Below are 19,440 nucleotides of genomic sequence, written 5' to 3' on the forward strand. Positions count from 1 at the left end.
GACATGGAGGCCCTTAGCCATGGGGCAGCTTTGGAGCAAAGAAGCCCACCTTAGTGACTGAATCCCATAAGCCTGCTCTAATTCAGCTCTCACTTGCCACCCCACACACCTGGATGCCCTGATGAGGACGGAGATGTGTTGCCAACACCTAACCAAGGAGCTCCCACATGCTTCTCCCTCTTTTAGCCCCAGGCAATGGGTGTGTGCGTGAGTGGGAGGAATACTGAAGGAAGCATTCGGTTGTTTTCCTATCTCCACACACATGTGTGCATTTCCTTCCTGCCATGAAGGCCTTGTTCCCCTTTTCTGTAGACATCTGCACCGCCATGGAGAGAGGAAACCACTGCTGTCCTGTTGTGGCCCAGAGAAGCGTTGGGGAGATGGGCAGCCAGAGCCTTTGCACAGGCTGTTGATGTAAGCACTGAGCTCTGTGAGTGATAGTAGGAAAAATAAAAGTGTTTTTTATTCTTTGTGTCTGTTAGTTAAGCTGGTGTGAGACAGTGATCAGACCGTGCTGGAGTTGAGAATTCTGTTTCACGACATCTTCTGAGCATTTGTTCCACAGAGGAACAAAACTGTTGAGAGGTTTTGTGACACCGAGTGGTGTTGGGCAGCCAGTATGGGGAGAGATGGTTCAGGGGGGGTGGTTTCAAGCTCTCTGAAGTCGACCATGGAGACCAGCTGGAATCTCAGCATACCTCCCTCCTGAAAAATCATTGGAAGGTGTAAATCTTCACAAACCCCATTCTATGATTTTATGATCCCACGAAAACCAGAAGTATTTTATTGAAGGCATTGCGATTAGCTCATGTAAAGTAGGAGGATTCTGGGCAGGTTTGTAGACCTCACAGAAGACCCATAGTGTCGTGGGCCATATATGCTAAACCCTTCCTCTCTCGGTGGAAACACTGCATGGCTCACCGTTTGCTGGCCTGTCATAGGTTTCCTGTGTGAGCCGATGGTGTTTGGAAAGTCTTAACCGTGCAACTATTTTGGTCAGGATTTGAAAAAAAAAAAAGAAAACAAAACACGAAACCACCAACCCAGCCAGACAACAGAGTGCACAGCGGCATTCTTGGTATGAAGTCAACCGTATCAGCACAGGCGTTGGTACTACTGATAGAGCCAGTGTGGAAACGTGATACCTGGCTGTGTGTGCCGTGTGGTGACACTGGGACAAACTGGTCTAATTTTTGGGTTATGCTGGGGGACTCGATGATTCCTATGGGTTCCTTCTGATTTGGGATATTCTGATTCTGTGATTGAAAGTGGGCTGTCTGGTACAGCTGTCTTCCAAAGGGTGAGATCCTCACCACTGTGCCTCTGTTCCATGGTCAAAATACAGGATGGGACATCTCCATCCTCTCTGGAGCTCTCTGTTGGCCTTTGGGGTGGTCTGCAGCTCTCAGAACTCCTGCCCAGCTCTGAGAATAGATGTGACAGATAACACTTGATGTGGGAAGCACTCTGTCTGATTTCTGTCTGATTTCTGTGTGCTCTGAGTCACAAAGCACCGCAGCCATTGCCGATGGGGTCAGGGCGGGTGGAGGAGAGCCTTCCTTAAGTTTGCTTCTGTCTGGGTGAATGAGAAAAACCAAAGCTGTTTGGGACTTTTATTGTAAGGGGCAAAGATCTTATCTTCTATCACTACATAATATCCTGCTCAGGAAACCTTTGAGAGAGAGAGAGGGAGAGAGAGAGAGAGAGAGAGAGACCTGGGATGTTTGCAAGAGAATAACTAGCAGGCACAAATCGACAGGGCTTGAGTCAGAACCCTTCCCTGCAGGCAGCCTTGCTCCTACTTGTTTTTGATCACTCATTTGCAACTGGATGCCTCTGGCTGGAGGTAAGGGCTGGAGATGAAGCCGTGTCCTGCCTGAGGACCTGGCTGGTGGTCCTGCATCCATAGGAAGGGGGCAGTGCGAAGGGGGGGGGGGGACCCCTAGCAGGGGGAATGGGTGAGTCAGCAGAGAATTAAAACACCCAGGTGTCAGCAGGTGGGACAGATGCCATATGAGAGGAGGCGGTGTTTGCCAGAAGCCTTGCATGTGTGCGTGCCTGGTGTTTGCTCACTGGGTGTGTAACAGCAAAAGTGGTGAAGCTGTGTGATGTACAGAGGAAAATGTTGGGAGTGAGTCTCTAAACTTGTCTTAGATGGGGTTGTGCTCAACTCTGAAAAGGACACGGTGGGGACCAGAGGAAGTGCCTCCACCAGCCCCTGCAGGAGAAACAGAAAGGTTTGGGTCACGCAGGCAGTGGATGCCCCATCCCTGGAGACATCCAAGTTCAGGCTGCAGAGGCTCTGAGCACCCTGATTGAGCTGTGGGTGTCCCTGTTCATTGCAGGGGAGTTGGACAGGATGGCCTCTAAGGGTCCCTTCCAACTCAAATGTTTAATTCTGTGATTCTATGATTTTGGGTCCGGGGTGAAACCTTCAGCTCTTTTATGGTGGGAGGCTTGATTCATCCCTGGAGCTTGTTCTACACTTTGTTGATTTCCACCTCTCTTGGACCCCTCCTTGTCCTCGTGGCACGGGGCTGGTTTGGGCAAGAAGGAACATGGCAGTGGTGAGAGCAGTCCTTTGTGTGCCCATTGGGGCGCTTCAGCCCTGCTCCTGGGGTGGCTGTGCCTGCTGGAGCTGCGCTGGAGGAAGGCTCCCTGCCAAGAAGCCCTGTGCTGGGTCTGGGCTCAGTCACACTTCCCGGGGATGCCTCCACACCCAGCTCCACCTGCACACATTGCTGAGGACCAGGGACCGAAATTAAGGCTGGAGCAATTATTCTTGACCTCCACGGGGCTTTTCCCAACCACTCCCACTTTCTCTTTTTGCTTGAACCCCCTTCCATCCAGAACTGGCCCTACATCTGGAAGGTTCAGGATACAATTTCTGGAAACACTTGCAACAAAAGAGCACCGCCTTTGTACCGAAGGAGGCCACACCGTGTACCCCCATTTAACCCCATTCAACTGCAGGGATCTGAAAGCCGTCGTATTTCAAAAGAGAAGTTGCCGGTGAACCACATCCTTCCGGAGATCAGCTTTAGTCCGGAGCAGCAGCTGGAAGAGACAGACGGTCCACGGGCTGAGCAAAACCCTTCCCCGGCTCCCCCAGGTGAGCGGCGGCCGAGGGGAGGCTGCCCCCGCCCCGCCGGTGAGTGTCGGCGAGGGGAGGGCGCGGGGCTGAGCTTCGCATTGCCGGGGGGTGCGGAGGAGGGAGGAAGGGAAGGAGAGAGGAAGGGAGGGGGAAAGGTGCAGCGGGGTGGGGAGAGCGCTGCAGACACACCTGCCGGGGCGGGAGCGGCGGACCGGGGCGCGGAGATCGGAGCGGGATGGCAGGTAAGGCTGAGCTCCCCGCAGCCCTCGGAGCGCGTCCCTTCCACTTACAGCCTTTGTCCCCCAGTGTGGATTCTGCTTCCGAATGTGGATTTTGCCCCCGAGTACAAATTTTGCTCCGAGTACAGATTTTGCCTCGGCGACCGCGCTGCTGGAGTTTGTTCCTCTTCCCCTCTTTCCCTCTACGGGTTTCCGACTGCCTTGCGCTCCCCACCCCGATCCCAGGACGATCCCTGCTCCCGGCCCTGCCTGCCGAGAAACTTCTCGCACAGCTGCCGTGGGTTTTGTGGAGTGAAACTTGGATTTGAAAGCATAAACTTTGACTTGGAGCCCGAGGAGCAGGGCTCAGAACAGCACTTCTGTTGCATCCTCGCACATACTCATCTCCCTGTGGGACTGAGCCCATTTCTGCAAGAAATGCAGATTGTTTTCTTTGTTCAACCTCCTTGTCAGCAGGATGATCCAGATTTGTAGCAGCGGTTATGCTCCTAAGCCTTTTGGTGCTGAGAATCAGACACTTGTGTATCTTTTGTGGTTTCGAGAGTCCCCTCGTCCTGTTATCCTCCACCCAGCAGACCCTGAGCCTTCTGTAGTTCTGTTTGGAGGATTACCTTCAGCACACCTCTCTCAGACACCCTCTTTGCTGTGCTGATTGGCCTTCTGAAATAGTGCGATACCATTCCCAACAATAGAGAAAAAAAAAAAAGAAAAAAAAGAGGGAGATTTTCTTCCTTCTGCCTTCATGCAACATGAACCTCTGCACTGCGCGAGTTGGACTCAATGATCCTTATGTGTCCCTTACAACTCGGGATATTCTATGATTCTATGACTGCTGCTCAGGATGTTGGTGGCTGGGGTAGGAAAGCTGCCCTCGGTGCCAGCACCAGAACAGGAGGTTATGGCACCCTCTGTGAAGGAGTTGGATGTACTTTGCCTGCTATAAAAGGATTTGTGCTGGCTGGTGTCGTGAGTGTTGTTTCTCAACTGAAAATTGATGCTCTGGTTGGGTTGATACCTGAGTGAGAAGAGAGGGCCCTATGGATACCTGCTCCATTGCTTCATCCATGGGGCGCATTCACCAGCTGTAAGAGGCTTTGGCCTGTTGACTTCAGGAGGTCCTTCTTGCTTTGGTAGATGGAATGATTGCCTTGTAGCTTTGCCTTGTTGCTGAGTACTTGCAGTGCTCTGCACACACGTGTGGAAGATGTGTGGAAGATACACTTTTGACATCCCCCCTTTGGCTCCACTACCTGCAGCCAAGCTGCTCCATTGCACACTGTTCTTGAGACCTTCAGTTCAGTCACTGTTGCCTGGAGGCGGTGCACAGGGCAAATGGATCCCCAGAGAAACCCACCCCTCTTACCCCAGTATGAGAAACATGTCTCAGGCGTAAATACTTTTATGCTCGAGTTTCCAGTTCTCTGGAATAGGGGAATAGGGGAAGATGTGTGGTGGTCCGGGGGATTCAGGTTGGATATTAGGAAAAATTTCTTCTTACAAAGAGTAGTGCTGCAGTGGCACAGGCTGCCCAGGGAGGTGGTGCAGTCACCGTCCCTGGAGGTGCTCAAGAGCCGTGTGGATGTGGCACTGAGGGACGTGGTCAGTGGGTATGGTGGGCAGGGCTGATGGTTTGTCTGGGTGATCTTAGAGGTCTTTTCCAACCTTAATGATTCTATGATTCTATGATTTAAGAACACTATGGGGTGAAGATGTTATCTTCCCCAGTCTTCTTATAGTATATGCTCCTAAATTCTTTATGCCTCACTGCCTCCGTATAAGACAGTAGTTGAGCCTGCTAAGATCCTACTGGACAGAGTTGTTTGTAAAATAACTTTTGACATACCTGAGTCCTGGTTGATGATTGAACCGTTTGCAGAATCATACCTTGACTTGTCCTCCCGCATATTTTGTCCTTTGCTTATTCATTTCTCCTCAGATTTTCTCTTTCCTTTTATCTTCCCAGCCCTGGAGAATGCCTCTCTCCAAGCCTGCAGCCTCTCGGAGCAGGAAGAGGAAGAAGATGCCCTCTGGGAGAAGATAGAGAGCGCACGGCACCAGCTGACCCGCTCCCTGAACCCTGCAAAACTCACCCCGTACCTGCGCCAATGCCGTGTGATAGATGAGCAGGATGAAGAGGAGGTGCTCAATTCATGCCGATTCCCTTGCAAAAGCAACCAGACAGGTGGGAGAAAGCACAGACTGGCAGGCAGTGCTCCCCCCTCCCATTCCTTTCTCCAACCCCTCCATTTCATGGAGGGAAGTAGAATTGGTGGAGACGCTTTTTTGTATTGCCCTAACTCCTTGTCTGTTCTTCCAGGCTACCTGATGGACATCCTTCGGCGCCGGGGGAAGCGAGGCTACGAAGCCTTCCTGGAGTCTTTGGAGTTTTACTACCCAGAGCACTACACACGACTAACAGGGAGGGAACCAGCCCAGCGCTGCTCCATGATCCTGGGTAGGGGCAGTGCTCATCTTCCCTTCAACTGCTGCATGGGAAGGGCCAGAAATATGTGCATGGGCGCGTGCATGCATAAACCCCTGGTTCATGGTCCCTGTGTGCAAGGAACCTTGACAGTCGTGTGCTCTGGATCTGGCAGGGTGCGGACTGAATGCATGCGTGCAATGGACCGAGGGGACCAAATGCGTTTGTGTAATGGTCCGTGGTGCCGCTAACCCAGGCTGCACGCCTCCAGGAGGCTGTGACACCCTGTGATGGGTGCTTTTTGGGAGTCACCCATTTCAGCAGCCATATCTGATTCTTCTTTGTCTCCTACAGATGAAGAAGGCCCCGAGGGGCTAATGCAGTTCTTGCTGGTGGAGGTGAAGAAGATGAGGGCTCAGAGGAAAGAGCACCTGCTGAAGGAACATCAGCTCCAGGCAAAGAACCAGACCCTGGAGCAAGAGCAAGCCCGGCTGGAGCAGCGACTGCAGGAGCTCCTGAAGGTGCAAGAGCGTTGCCAGCGACTGCGGGAGGAGTGGGACTCCAACAGTGTGGAGCTGCTGAGGCTGAAGGATGAGAATTACATGATGGCCATGCGCTATGCACAGCTCTGTGAGGAAAAGAACATGGCTGTGCTGCGGAGCCGTGACCTGCAACTGCTGGTAGGGTGTTGGGAGATGGCTCATCAGTGGGACAGGGGGGTCCCATAGCAGTGGGGTTGAATGGCCCAGGGGGACATTCAGTTTGCCCATGTCTTTGGAGACATTCATGGTCAGGCTGGAGGGGCTCTAGGTTACCTGATCTGGCTGTAGGTGCCCCTGTTCATGGCAGGGGAGTTAGACTTGCTGCCTGTAGCAGCGCTTTGGCCAAGAGTCATCCCCCTCCCTGGCACTCCCCATTGCCTCCTCGTCCTCTGCTGACGTTTCGGAGACTCATGCTGCATACCTGAAAGAATTAATGACACTGCACTCCAGCTGCCAAGCTCTCAGCTCCAGCAAACATGCACCCGTTTCCTGTCTGGGCAAGGACCAAAATACCTGGAACCTCTTAATAACCCAGCTCCAGGAGGTGCCTCCTGGCATTCCCCTCCTGCTTTGGGCTTCTCACACAGCCTTGCGGTTCTCATTCCCTATCTCATTCTGCTCCTGCCAGAATCCTTCCCTACCTTTTATCTGTTGTTCCTGCCTGCGCTCATTCTCCCAGACCTCCTCTGAGCAGAGAACTGAATTGCTTGTGGATGAGGCACTGGCATAGGCTGCCCAGGAAGGTGGTGGATTCACCATCCCTGGAGGTGTTCCAGGACCACGTGGACGTGGCACTGAGGGACATGGTCAGAGGGCATGATGGGGATGGGCTGATGATTGGATTCAATGACCTTAGTGGTATTTTCCAACTTTAATGATTCTATGATTCTATGATCCTAACAATGGGATGGAGAAACCCTGTGGAAACGGGGGCACTTTGCTGTGGATGTATCTCAGCTGCTCCAGATCTGGGAAGCCCTCGAGGAGACTCCCAGCTACCCACGCTGGCAGCACACCTGGGGGCCCTGGTCCATGCAGTGTCAAGGCCAGTTGCACAGTGGATGCCCTAAGGTAGCAAGAAAGTTGTTGCAGTGAGGAGTCAGAGATCGAAAGTGCTTATGCAAAAATTTGATGTATGTGCACCCTCCTCTCCTCTCCTGCAGGGAAAAGCTTTAGTGTGCAGTGTGCTAACTTCCCTAGCTGAAGGATTCTCTCTCATTTGGTTGCCCAGCTTGCTTTCCTCACCTCCAGGCCATTTTTCTGCCCAGCTCCCATTCTCCCATGGCGGCAGAAGTTCCAAGGCACGTTTGTCAGGCTATGTGTTCTCCCTGGCTCACAGGTGGACCAGCTGAAGTGCAAAGTCACCAGCCTGGAGGAGGAGTGCAGCCTGCTGAGGAAGCAAGCGACTACCATGCCCCAACGGGATGCAGAGGAGCGAAGCCACCCTGACGCTATGTCTGAACTGTGGGCTGAGAATCAGCGGCTGACGGCATCACTGCAGGAGCTGCAGGGCATGCTGCAGGTACCCCATGGGGAAGAATGGTTTGGGTTGGCGTGGGGCTTTGCATCTATCTGGTCCAAGCAGGGACACCCAGAGTGGGGTGCTCAGGGCCACATCCAGGTGGGTTTTGAAGGTGTCCAAGCTCCAGTGATGATTATGGCAGTTTTTCAAGCCTGCCCTTTGCTCATCTGCTGGGCTGGGCTAAGCTGGAGGTGCTGGCAATGTGGTGAAGGCATCTCCTCATCTCTTAGACTCCAGGCGAGGTCCCAGTGCCGGGCTCTGAGCAGATCTTGCTGGACATCCTGGAGCACGACTGGAAGGAAGCCCAAGATGACCGACAGGACCTCTGCCAGAAACTCAACTCCCTGCAGAGTGAGCTGCAGTGGGCTGAGGAGCTGAGGGATAAGGTAAAGCATCCATCACCACCACCCTTTTCCTGGCATGCAGCCACAGCAGTCACTTCTGACTAAGTGGCTAATGTTCACTGCTCACTGTTGCCAGTACCTACAGGAGGTGGAAGACCTGCAGCTGAAATATCGAACGCTGCAAAAGGACTGCGATCTCTACAAGCACCGCATGAACACAGTACTGCTGCAGCTGGAGGAGATTGAGAAGGAGCGGGACCAGGTGAAGTGCTCTCTGCCTGCCAGCAGAATCAGGGCTTTTGGCTTTGCTCTGGGTACCTCTCCTTCCCCAGTGAGTCTTCTCTATCAGCGGGAAGTGGGTTTTGTAGTGTGGTCCTCCTCACCCCCAGCGTGGCTCCTTGTAGGCTATCCAGAGCCGAGATGGGGTGCAACTGCAATACTCCCAGAGTCTGATTGAGAAGGATCAGTACCGCAAACGTGTGCGGGCCCTGGAGGAGGAGAGGGACGAGCTCCTGAGCAAGCTGAGCCGGGTGGAAGGGCTAAACAGCACGCTGGAAGCACAGCTGCAGCGGTGCCGGGGCAACCGCAGCCTGGGCAAGGTGAGCAGGGCTGGAGAGAAGAGGGAGCTGAGGACAGGGTTAATCTCAGGGGGTATGCAAGAGAATGATGAGTCCCTTCTCTCTCAGATGTGCAGCTCTTCCTACTCCCTCTGCTCCAACCTCAGCAGCACATGGAGCCTTGTGGACAAGCCTTCTGACCTTACAAGTGGACTCACAGACCCGCTGGATGTTTCTGCCATCACCTTCCCGGGGGACTCCGCCATTCAGAGCATGGTAAGCACTGCACCATGAGGATCTGGCACTGATCAGTGGGGCAGTGGGGACACACCACGGGGCTTTGACTTGGTGGAAGGCTTGGTGTGGGGCAGGGAGCCACACTCAGCTGGTGGGAGAGTGGGGCGAGTAAAACTCTTAGAATCATAGAAACATAGAACCATTAAGGCTGGAAAAGTCCACTGAGATTATTTAGTCCAGCCATCAACCCATCAGCACCGTTTCCACTAACCATGCCCGTCAATGCCACAACTGGCAACCTAGAAATCAGCATCCCCATATAAGGTTGTTATTCTCCCCAGAAAGCTTTGTAATCACACCCTGGGGGGTGTACATTACAAAAAGATGGGGATACAGTGGTAGGTGTCTCCATTCCTGCTGTCTCCTTGGGAAAGCAAAAGGCCCTTGGGTGTTAGGGTAATTCTGAAGAGAGGTACCCCAGGAGCAACCTAGACCAAAGGAAGGAGAGGTGCTGGTGTAAGCAGGCATCTCTCTCTTACTCTGCCCAAGGAGGGGACTCCTGACAGCGAGAAGGACATCAACCGCCTCTCTACCTTCCCCTTCCCTCCTTGCATTGGCTCCATCCTTCGGCGGCAGCGCGAAGATAGGTGCATGCCCTACAAAAGGTGACTACTTGAGTTGGGGTCTCATCCAGGGTTTGTGGGGGCTGGAATGTGCAGTTCTGCTATGGGGAACCTGGAGTGGGAGCTGAGGGTGAAAACTTCTGTGTCAGAATTGATGGAAAGCTGTGGGGATGGAGTTGAGAATGGGATGCAAACAGACTTTGAAATAGCTGCTACCTCTCATCTCACCATTGTGTTTCCTCTACAGCTTGTCCTGTGGCTCCTTTAGCAACATGGAAGATACAACAGGTACTAGGGTGGGAGCTTTCCCCAAAGAGTTTAGCAAGGGAGAAGTGGTGGGGTTAGGGATAGAACAGCATTCCAAGAGGTGATGTGCCCTCTCTCTTCCTTTTGCTCTCTTTCCTAGGCAGTGGTTTTGTTAGCATCCCACCTGGGGCCTTCTCCTCCTCTTCCAGCAGTACCTACACCAGAGTGAAGTCAGAGACCTGCTTGTCTATGCTTACCAGCCACCAAGAGATCTCCAGGAGGTACTTCCTCCAGGAGGAGGACCATGACCCGCTGCTTGGGGGAATGTATTCTGGTGCTGAGGAGTCGTGCCTGGGAAGCTGTTTGTCCTGCAAGTCCTTCCCTGATAGCAAGGGAGAAGATAAACATATTGGGCTTAGTGGGGTAGAGAGGCATGTGGGGATTCACAAACGCTGTGCACCTGCCCTGGTGATGGACCATGAGCCATGGGAATCTAGTCTTTAGAAAGGGCAACAAGCTTCAGTTGCTGGTGTTTCTCCTTGCCAGGTCACTGGTGGTGCAGCTCACGAGCATGGGTCATCCCAGCAGCCTGTCGCCCCATGAGAAGAGGCTGGGAGCAGACATCTCCATCCTCGGAGGGAACAAGACGGGGATTTATGTCCAGTGGGTCAAACCAGGCTCAGAAGTTGAGAGCACAGGACTCAGGGAAGGGTGCCGGCTCATTGAGGTGGGTCTGGGAATGGGATCATGCTGGAGATGTGCACTGGACCTGGAATGCATGAGCATGGAGTGAGGCCCAGTGTGAACTGGCTTCTGGTTCGCTTGAAGCCCTCCTCTATCTCTCTTGTTTTCCAGTTCTGCTCTTTGCCTACAGCTTTATGCAGCTTGAACAGGCAGAGAGTCCTCTGCACTCAAACATGCCAGTGTATGTGATGATGCTCAGTCTTGCTGAAATGCTTCCTTCAGGTGTGAAAGGGGAAATCAAAAAAGGAGCCACATGGATTAAGGCAGCGATATGACTGTCTCCCTGGAGCTTCCTGTCCTTGTAGTATTGCAGAGCAGTTTGCATTCTGCATATGCCTGTTGCAAAACAATCAATTCTGGAGAGACATCTCACAGGCTTTCATGACCCTCTCAGAGAATAACTGCTGTGAAGAGAGCTCCTGGAAGGAGGGAAGGGCATTTGTTTTGGCAAGAATGACACCACTTTAAATACAGCCACGGTGCTTGAATTGATATCCCACCTGTAGCTGAAAATAACCCAGCTTCCCCGCCTCTGCTCCCACACGTGTTTGTGCACATGTGTTTGCTTTCATATCAGCCCAGCATTCAAACTGGGGGGTGGCTGACAGCAGCAGTTTCAGAGGCAGAGAGAATCAGAGGCTGATGAGGATGCTTGTCCTCAGGCAGAACTTGCCCTGGGCCTGTACCATCTCTTGGTTAAACCTGATGGGTGAGGAGCGGAGGGGAGCCTTCACTTCCAGATCTAATAGCATCCATTCTGTGCTAGCTGAGGGTCCCATCACTGAAGGAAGAGGTGCTTTCCCTGGAGAACTGTACACGTGAGGTTGCTTACCTGAGCCTGCTGCATTGGGATGAGCCCTCCAGCCTTGTCTTCCAGCTAGACCTGCAAGGTAAGGCCCTGGCAGCTGGATTTCCTTCCAGCCTGAGCTCTTTGCTTCCCTTTGCAAGCTTTTCACCCAGCCCTGGAGGTAAGTCTCAGCTATTCTCTGTCTTCTTCTCTTTGGTCCTAGGCTACCAGGTGTGATACTGGGCCTGGCCATAGCTCTGCTTATTCTCCTATCTGGTGTCACATGTCCTCTGTTACATAATGGAGGTACAGACCTTCTGTCTGTTTTCCTCTGCATCCCCCTCTGAACCGTAACATCAGAGATGTGCTGGAGGCTTGGCTATCTTGTCGGTTATGGTTGTCTACTGTGTCCCCACCTGTAGTGACCTACATTCCTTACTCCAGGGTACCAGCCTCTGCAGGAAGCCCTGGAAGAAGGGAAGAAGTTTTCTGGAGACTCCTTCTACATCCGTACCAACCTGTCCCTCCTGGAGCCATCAGACCCTTATGCACTATGTGTCAAATGTCGGGAGATCCTCCACGTCACAGACACCATGTACAAGGGGCGGCTGGAGTGGTACTGTTCCCGTGTTGATCCCTTGACCATGCGGGACTTGGACAAGGGGACGGTGCCCAACTACAGCAGGTAACAGAGGAAGGAGGAAAGCAGGGATGTACATGGTGTGCTTGCTCCGTTTCTTTGTGGAGAGCGTTTCTGAGGAGTTCAGAAGCGTGTGGGTTTGCCTTTTCATTGTGTGGGATTTCTAAGCCTTAAACCTTGTGCTGGGGACCAGTGCTGTAATTTTTGGGTGCCCTTGACAGACAGGGAGGTTGAGTGAGGATGTTGATATACCTGTGGGGTTTGGGAAGGAGCATCGCAGCCAACTGTGGTCCCTGAGGTCTCTAGAATTGCTTGAGTTCAACACCGTTGTCTTTTCAGGGCGCACCAGCTTTTGAAGATCCAGGAGAAGGTCCACATACCTGGGCAGCAGAAGGGCCACAGAAGTAACGTAAGCCAGAGAAGCCAGCAAGGAGAGTTTTTGTAACACACTTTTGTAATGGTCAATGCTCTCAACCTTGTTGCACTCCCTTCATCCTCAGCTAAAGAAACGGGCCTTGGACCAACTGCGCTTGGTGAAATCCAAACAGCAGAAGAACTCAGAACAGCCCTGTCAGCAGCTGTGGCTGGACCCCTGCTCAGGTGAGCTGTTAGCTGTGTTGTCTAATTGTCTCTGGGGATCCAGCCATCCCCCATGAGAGGACATCAGCAAATGGGATGCTTTAGTCTCCCTGGCCAGGGCCTTTCTAATGAGATTTTGAGAAGGCAATTCATATTTAAAAACTCCTGCTCTTAGGCTTTCTGGGGCTTTCCAACATTTCTGTAATTCCTGGGATCTTCTAAGGTTTTATGGAGAGAGAAGAGGTCACTATGGTCATAAGGTCGCTACTGGTGTCCAGCTCCAGTGAAGCCCAGGGAATGGAAAGGGGGTTGTAAAAGCCAAGGCAGTGATGTAACCAGGGAAGGGTCTCTGCTTGAGATGCCTGGTAGGTGTCTCCATGAGTGATGATAGAGGCTGGTGCAGGAAGAACTGAATGGTCTGTGGGATGGTGGCAGACTGCTCTCTCAAATTCTCACCTTTGTCTTTCTCTTTTTTCTTCCTGTCTTTCAGACCCCGACAGGAGACTGAAGCCTTACAGCCTGGTGCACCCTGTGGTGGTCAAGACACCCCGTCCTGTGGTGCTGTCACCCAGCTGCATCGCATCACGGCTCATCAGGAACCTGCTGGACTTGCCCACCTCTCGCCTGAACTTCCACGTGTGCCCAGCAGGTAGGCAGTTAAGGGTGGCAGACACATACAAAATTGCTTTAGGAGCCCATGGCTAAGTGACATACAGCGTGCAAGTTGCCTGCTTTCTAAGTAAAAGGGGCTGTTTTCACTTTGTTGCCTCCTGTCACTTCCTAGCCATGAGGTAGGAAGAAAACATGCTGCTCAAGGAGGTAATTTCTGTGGAGGCCTTGGAAAGTCCAGTTCAAGGAACAAGTCCTGAAGTAAGAGATGTGTACACATGGGATTCTTGGAGAGGACACAAGGTGCATCTTCAGTAGTTAATTGTGGGGGTATTTCAGCCTTCCCAGATGATAACCATTGAGCCAATTTTTGGGCCAATGCTAGGCGTTCCCTCCTGTTCTTAATCGGATCCTATCCCTTTGGCCTTCAGGGAGGCTATAGTCCTCCATTCTGGTCTTCTGAGACATGGGGATCCTCTTGTTTCCTTGAGTGGGTGATGGTGGCACTGCCTTGCTGCTCTGGTGGCTCTTCCAAGGGCTAAAGCCCTTGCCTGAGATGGGATGTGTAGGTTGACTTCACTCCTGCCTTTCCTCCTTGGGAATGACATTATCCCTCTTTGCACCAGTGACCTGAGACTGTCACACCACTGTAGGAGCTGTAGGAAAAAAGCTTTCCTCCCATACAATGTTTTCACACAGGACAAATTCTACTTCCTGCCTCCTTCATCCTCCTTTTCCCATCTCTCTCCTTTCCCATGTTTAGAGCTCATGCTTTGCCAGCTGCTGGACTGAAAAATGAACTGGCATACTTTTAGGGGGTGGTGAAAAAGCTATTCTGCTGAAAAAGGATGGCTCTGCAAAAATGTGGTGGCTGGGCTTCTTAGCTGAGTGACTTGACCATATATCCTGTCCTACTGAGCCCTCTGCAGGGTCCCCCTAACATTGCACGGGAACGTGCTTCAAAGCCATTTACTGCAGCTGGAGTGCCTGCTTCAGCCATACTAAGATTCAGAGCTTCCTACTACCGTTTGTGGTCTCTGTGTGAGTTGCCTGGTCTTCTGCTGGAATTGCTGGGGGCACGTGGCGTGCACTGATCATGCCAGACTTCACTGTCCCACCAACTCTACTCCCAGTTCTCTGTCTCAGCATCACCTTTCTGCTGCTCTGCTGCATGGCATGGTCTGAGGTGCCATCTTTCCACCTCTGAGCAGAGAGAGGTGGTTTGAGTTGACACCAACAGGAGGTTCAGCTTGCTCCCCATCTTCCTCCCAATCTCCTGTGCCAAAATGTGTGCTCTCTCTGCTTCCCCAGTCATCTGTGAGCTCATGCAGCTCATCAGCCTTGCAGATATATTACCTGGCAAAATAAAATAATTCATTTTCTGCTGTGTTTCATCAAGGAGGGGCTGGAGCAGTGTGGAAGGGGGGTCAGATATGAGAGACAGCTTTGGATGCTGCTGTACCACAACACAAGAGCTGCTCTTGCCCTGCAAGGTCTTCAGCTGTGATATCTTGCTTGTTCTGTAAGCAGAAAGCAGCAGGAAATCCATGCCAACGTGTAATGCTGTGTAATTAGACTAGCTCGCCAGAATCCGTAAACACTGAACTCAGTGAGCATCAGCACCATAGCAAGCATGCAGAATCTGAGGTAGAATGTACAAGAGGGAGATGAGGATGTTGCCTCCCTCTTCATCTCTCCTTTCTCTCTTCCCTTGCAGAGAAGCTGACAGAAGGGAACCCCAGTGCTGCCCATGTGCAGGAGCCCCCTGTGTCTAGAAATGCCCCCCAGGAGCGAAGGGAGAGCAGTCAAGTCTGCATGATCCAGGAAGCAATGGAGAAGGTGCTGAGTGGTTTGGGGAGAGAAGGCTGGGATGGGGTACCATGTTCAGGTGGGAAGAAAGGGTGGGACAAGGGAAGGCAATTGTCTATTTTAAGGCTGTGTGATTTGGAGGGTCGAGGTGCTGTGGGTCTGGGAATTGGTGACTGTGGTCTTTTCCCTGAGTCTCTTTCAAGCCCTGGTGAGAGAAATGGGAACTGGGAACTGGTAGGGGAGAGAGTGGGAAGTGCCATACGCAGAAGCAACCTCCCTGCTTTCATGTTCCTCGTTTTAAAGAAAGCAGCAAGAGCTCTGTTGAGGGCAAATGGAGAAATGTGGGGCTGTTGGTGACAATGATAAGAAAAGGGATGAGAAGATGGGCTGAGGCTGAGTGAGACATCTGGTGGGCTCTTGGGCTGGGCTGGCTGTGATGGAGTGGGTGACCCTGCTCTGTAATTCTCTCCTTCCATCTTGGCCTTGTCTGTAAATCCCACATTTAATGGAATTACTATTGGAAAAGCAATGATATTTCACAGTATGGGGTTTGATTTAATGCATCTGTCAGGGGCTGGAGCTATTTCTTCTCCACTTAAATCAGTAAATCTATTCAATTTCCTTCCAGAATAAACACTGCCTGCTGGAGCTGGGAGTTCAGAGTGTGAGGGATCTAATTAAACGTGAGATATACCCCATTGTTATCCACGTTGAGGTCACTGAGAAGAACATCAGGGGGCTCAGGTAAGATAAGACCATGTGGATGGATGGAAGGCATCGCAAGCGGGCGAAGAATCACAGAATCATAGCATTGTTTGAGTTGGAAGTTGTTCCCTTAAAAGTCTCGCAGTCCAACTCCCCTGCCATGAACAGGACACCCACATCTCGATCAGGGTGTTCAGAGCCCCTCCAGCCTGACCTTGGATGCCTCCAGGAATGGGGCATCCACACCACTGGGCAACCTGTTCCAGTTCTTCACTGTTCTTATCATAAAAACTGTTTCCTTATATGCAATCTGAACGTCCCTTCTTTTAGTTTGAAACCATTTCTGCTTGTCCTATCACAACATACCTCGCTAAAGAATCTGTCCAGTTCTTTCTTACAGCCCCTCTGTTCAGAAGGTTCAGAGAGGGTTGGCAGCAACAGAGGCATGCATGTTTCTTGGTTTTGGTTGTTGTGAGGGGAAAAGAAGGGCAAAAAAAGCATTTTGTGTGCACATGAGAAGGTTCTTGTTTGGAGCAACGTTGGTGTTTTCCAACTCCATCTGTCTATGTGAAGGTGATGTTTGTTTCTGTGTTCCCCAGGAGCTTGCTGGGGCAGCCAGGCCAACGAGACGCGGATGTGCTGAAGGCATGCCGTGGTGCTGAGCGGGCTCTCCATGCCCTGCCCTGCTCCTGGGCCCGTGTGGAACCCCATGCCTGGAGCCATGCAGAAGAACTGCCCAAAGTGGTACGGGGCTGCATCTTCCAGGAGCAAAACCGCCCGCTGTGGGTTGAGGATGGTGATGACTGAATCAGGAGGTACAGAGCCTTCCCCAGCAGCTGTCCTTCACGTAGCATGTCCTCTCTCTCCAAGGGGAAGCCAGCAGTAATGGGACCAAGTAGCATTTAAGGTCCACTTGAAGCTATGAAGAGTTGGGGACGTAACAAATTGCTGACCCACCCACCTGAGCTTTCCATATTTGATTGGAGAGAAGTCTTCCACCTTCTTGCTGGACATCTCATGGACTGTTCCCCATCACCTTGAGCCTTTGGCTCTGGTACATGGTGAGACCGGGAACATGAGGAAAACATGTGAGATGAGGTTGATCAGGAGCATATCTCATGCGTGCACAGTTTAGTGCACTAAAACCCTTCTCTCATCACCTCTATTTTCCCTTCTCTACCTCATCTCCTGCCCCACGGAGCAGGAAACACAGTTTGTCTGCAGAAACCCTGCTGCAGCCATGACTGACACTAAGTTTGCAACCAACCCTCGTTTTATGGGAGCTGTACTCTTTATTGCTTGTAAATTATTAATGGGCCCTTTTATCGGCAACCCGTGTGCAAAGGAGAATTAAATACCATTCATAATGGGAATGGGAGGCTGGCTGCAGACTTGTGTGTTAATGGGAAGGCTTGGATGATATGTGGGCATGTTTTTCTCCTGAGACACATCTGCCCAGCCCTGTAGGGGTAGAAGACAGCATTGCTGTTGTAGGGAAGCAAGAGGGACAGGGAGAGGATAGGTTGAGTGTGCCACAGGCTGGGCTTCCTCACGTTTCTTCTTATCCCCCATTTTTCAGCTGCTTCCCTCTCCCCAGTGCTGAAGGTGCTCTAGTTCAGCCAAGGAGAAGCATAGAATCACCAAGGTTGGAAAAGTCCTCTAAGATAATCTAGTCCAGCTGTTCACCTACCACCAATACTGCCCGCTAAACCATGTCCCGAAGTACCACATCTACATGTTTCTTGAACACCTCCAGAGATAGTGTTTACACCATTTCCCTGTGCACACTGTTCCAGTGTCCATCCATGCCTATGGAGAAGAAATTTTTCCCAATATCCAAATTACATGTTGAGAAGGTTACTTGGTGTCTGGCCGAGGTTCCTAGAGCTTCAAATCCCTGGTTATCCCTATATCCTGGTTATCACAAAGGGAAAAGCCAACCATCTTGTCCTTCTCATGGACAAGGTTAAGTATTTGAAGGATAGATGGTTTCCTGAGCCACGCAAAAGGAAAATGGGGGCTGTGGGAATCTCTATGGTGCAGGAGACTGGGCAGTGGGCTAGGGTCAACGGGAAAACCAATGAGCCACCAGCACATACAGACTCTAGATCTCCATATCCTCCTCGCCCCTATGATTAGGGAACTGATACTGCTATGCACTTCTGAAACTCCAAGTAAAGATTAACTTGCTGATCTTCATGGGTCCCTTGTGAGGTGTTATTTCAGGCTCTAAAACAGTTGTCTCTGTCTTTTATGAGGACAAGAGTGAAAGGGGGGAGGAAAGAAAAAGAATACTTTAACCTGCAGTCACTTAAATGTAGAGCAAAGTCCCAGATCTGCCCTGGAGCCGTGCAGCTATGGAGGGGATTGGTGTAATGGGGCTCCAGCCAGGAGGTCCCCAGTGCTGTCCCCTCCAGGGGACCAGCCCAGGCATCCCAGCACTGTCAGCCCTGGGAGGGCAGATGCCCTGCAGGTGAACAAAGCGAGGCTCTTGTTGAGCAGATGAGAAGACAGTCCCAAAGCACGCCGGGTTTGCAAGGGAAGGAGGTTGGAGCCTGCAGCTTTTCAGGGGAAAAAATGAAGTTTGAGTACCGAGGGAAAATACTGCTTGTGAGGCACTGATTCAAAGCCTGACAACTCCTCCTGCCCTCTGGCATTGGAGCTGTCACCAGCCTCATGGCTGGGTTGATTACAGAGCAATACCCCCAGCTTTGAGGAGCTACTACTCCCCAGCAAAACAGATTTCTCCACACATCTCCCTGAGTCGTCTGTGTTTCACTGGGAGGGAAACTGAGGCAAAGCAAAGTTGCATTGAGAGGCAGGTTGCTTCTCTAAACCCTCCTTTTGTCCATCTTGTCTCCCTGGAGGCTTTCAGAATCCAGCTACAACTAGTCCTGAACATGGTTGAGAAAAGGGGCAGAGGGCTCTGAGACAAACATAATGCTCCCCTGCCCTGCGCACCCCTGCCCACCTCAGTTGTGTCCCCAGGGGTGCAGCTGTGTGCTCAGAGGAATGAGTCACGGGTTAGGTAATGGGCAGAATGCAATTAGCAGCCCTGGGCATCAATTACCAGCTGTGCCAGCCTTGCATAAAACCCTTGTAAAGTCAACGAGAGCAAATTTTCTCCCTCCAGGGAGGGCAGGGGCCAAGTGGTGTGTGTGTCACGGCAGGAGGCCACCAGCCCTTCCCCATGCTGTCCCAAGCAGAGCTGAAGCAGCTTTAGGTCACTTCTAGCTTAGGGCATGTTTGGGTTTGCACTTGGTTGGGTAGAACCTGCTCTACTGCTCAACAACATCCTTTGCACAAGGTGGTTTGGCTGACCCTGGCAGCCCCCAGTGGGCTTTTGTGGGGACCCTCCACCTGTGTCCCCCTTTCTTTCTCAGAAGATCTCCTGAGCCAGGAATGGCAAGTACTGCAGGATGCTTGGGAGCCACAGAATCAGAATGGCTTGAGTTGGAAGGGATGTTAAATCCCACCCAGCCCCAAGCAGCGCTGCCACCCAGCAGGTTAGGCTGCCCATTCAACCATCCAACCTGGCCTTGAGCACCTCCAGGGATGGGACACCCACAGCTTCTCTGAGTAACCTGTGACAGATGCCCCTGTACATCTGCCTGGGCCTACAGATGTAGCCAAAGTACTTAGAGAGGGTCATTTCTGGTTCAGGAGCAGGGATGAGCCATGGGGGCAATCCCACTAGTCTGGTGGCCGTGGATTGGTTATGCCAACTCACATTCCTGCAGT

At 51.9% G+C, this 19,440-nt stretch overlaps 1 protein-coding gene across 3 annotated transcripts; it reads left to right on the forward strand.

Annotated features, from left to right (window-relative positions):
• The first annotated feature begins 933 nt into the window (after nt 1–933).
• Nucleotides 934–18,863, forward strand: CARD10 (caspase recruitment domain family member 10). 3 transcript variants are annotated; one of them, XM_048931829.1, is made up of 22 exons: nt 934–2,131; nt 2,974–3,151; nt 5,297–5,515; nt 5,651–5,788; nt 6,110–6,435; nt 7,637–7,819; nt 8,050–8,205; nt 8,300–8,425; nt 8,568–8,762; nt 8,850–8,996; nt 9,507–9,622; nt 9,828–9,868; nt 9,987–10,107; nt 10,373–10,553; nt 11,337–11,460; nt 11,802–12,042; nt 12,337–12,406; nt 12,498–12,597; nt 13,067–13,225; nt 14,903–15,024; nt 15,623–15,738; nt 16,299–18,863. In XM_048931829.1, the coding sequence occupies exons 1-22, from the start codon at nt 2,123–2,125 to the stop codon at nt 16,504–16,506; spliced, it is 3,276 nt and encodes a 1,091-aa protein (XP_048787786.1). In that variant the 5' UTR covers nt 934–2,122; the 3' UTR covers nt 16,507–18,863. The 3 variants fall into 3 exon arrangements, with proteins under 3 accessions (XP_048787786.1, XP_048787794.1, XP_048787802.1); XM_048931837.1 differs by having other exon boundaries at nt 935–2,131; nt 2,974–3,112; XM_048931845.1 differs by lacking the exons at nt 934–2,131; nt 2,974–3,151 and adding an exon at nt 3,182–3,336 and having other exon boundaries at nt 16,299–18,862.
• The last annotated feature ends 577 nt before the right edge of the window (nt 18,864–19,440 follow it).

Source organism: Lagopus muta, chromosome 1 (assembly GCF_023343835.1).
Source record: "Lagopus muta isolate bLagMut1 chromosome 1, bLagMut1 primary, whole genome shotgun sequence".
NCBI classification, from domain to species: Eukaryota; Metazoa; Chordata; class Aves; order Galliformes; family Phasianidae; genus Lagopus; species Lagopus muta.

Excerpts from the sequence above, each read along its gene's own strand:
- CARD10 (XM_048931829.1), top strand. Across the intron at positions 5,789-6,109 it reads GCGCTGCTCCATGATCCTGG|ATGAAGAAGGCCCCGAGGGG; the intron begins GTAGGGGCAGTG and ends TGTCTCCTACAG. Across the intron at positions 13,226-14,902 it reads CTTCCACGTGTGCCCAGCAG|AGAAGCTGACAGAAGGGAAC; the intron begins GTAGGCAGTTAA and ends CTTCCCTTGCAG.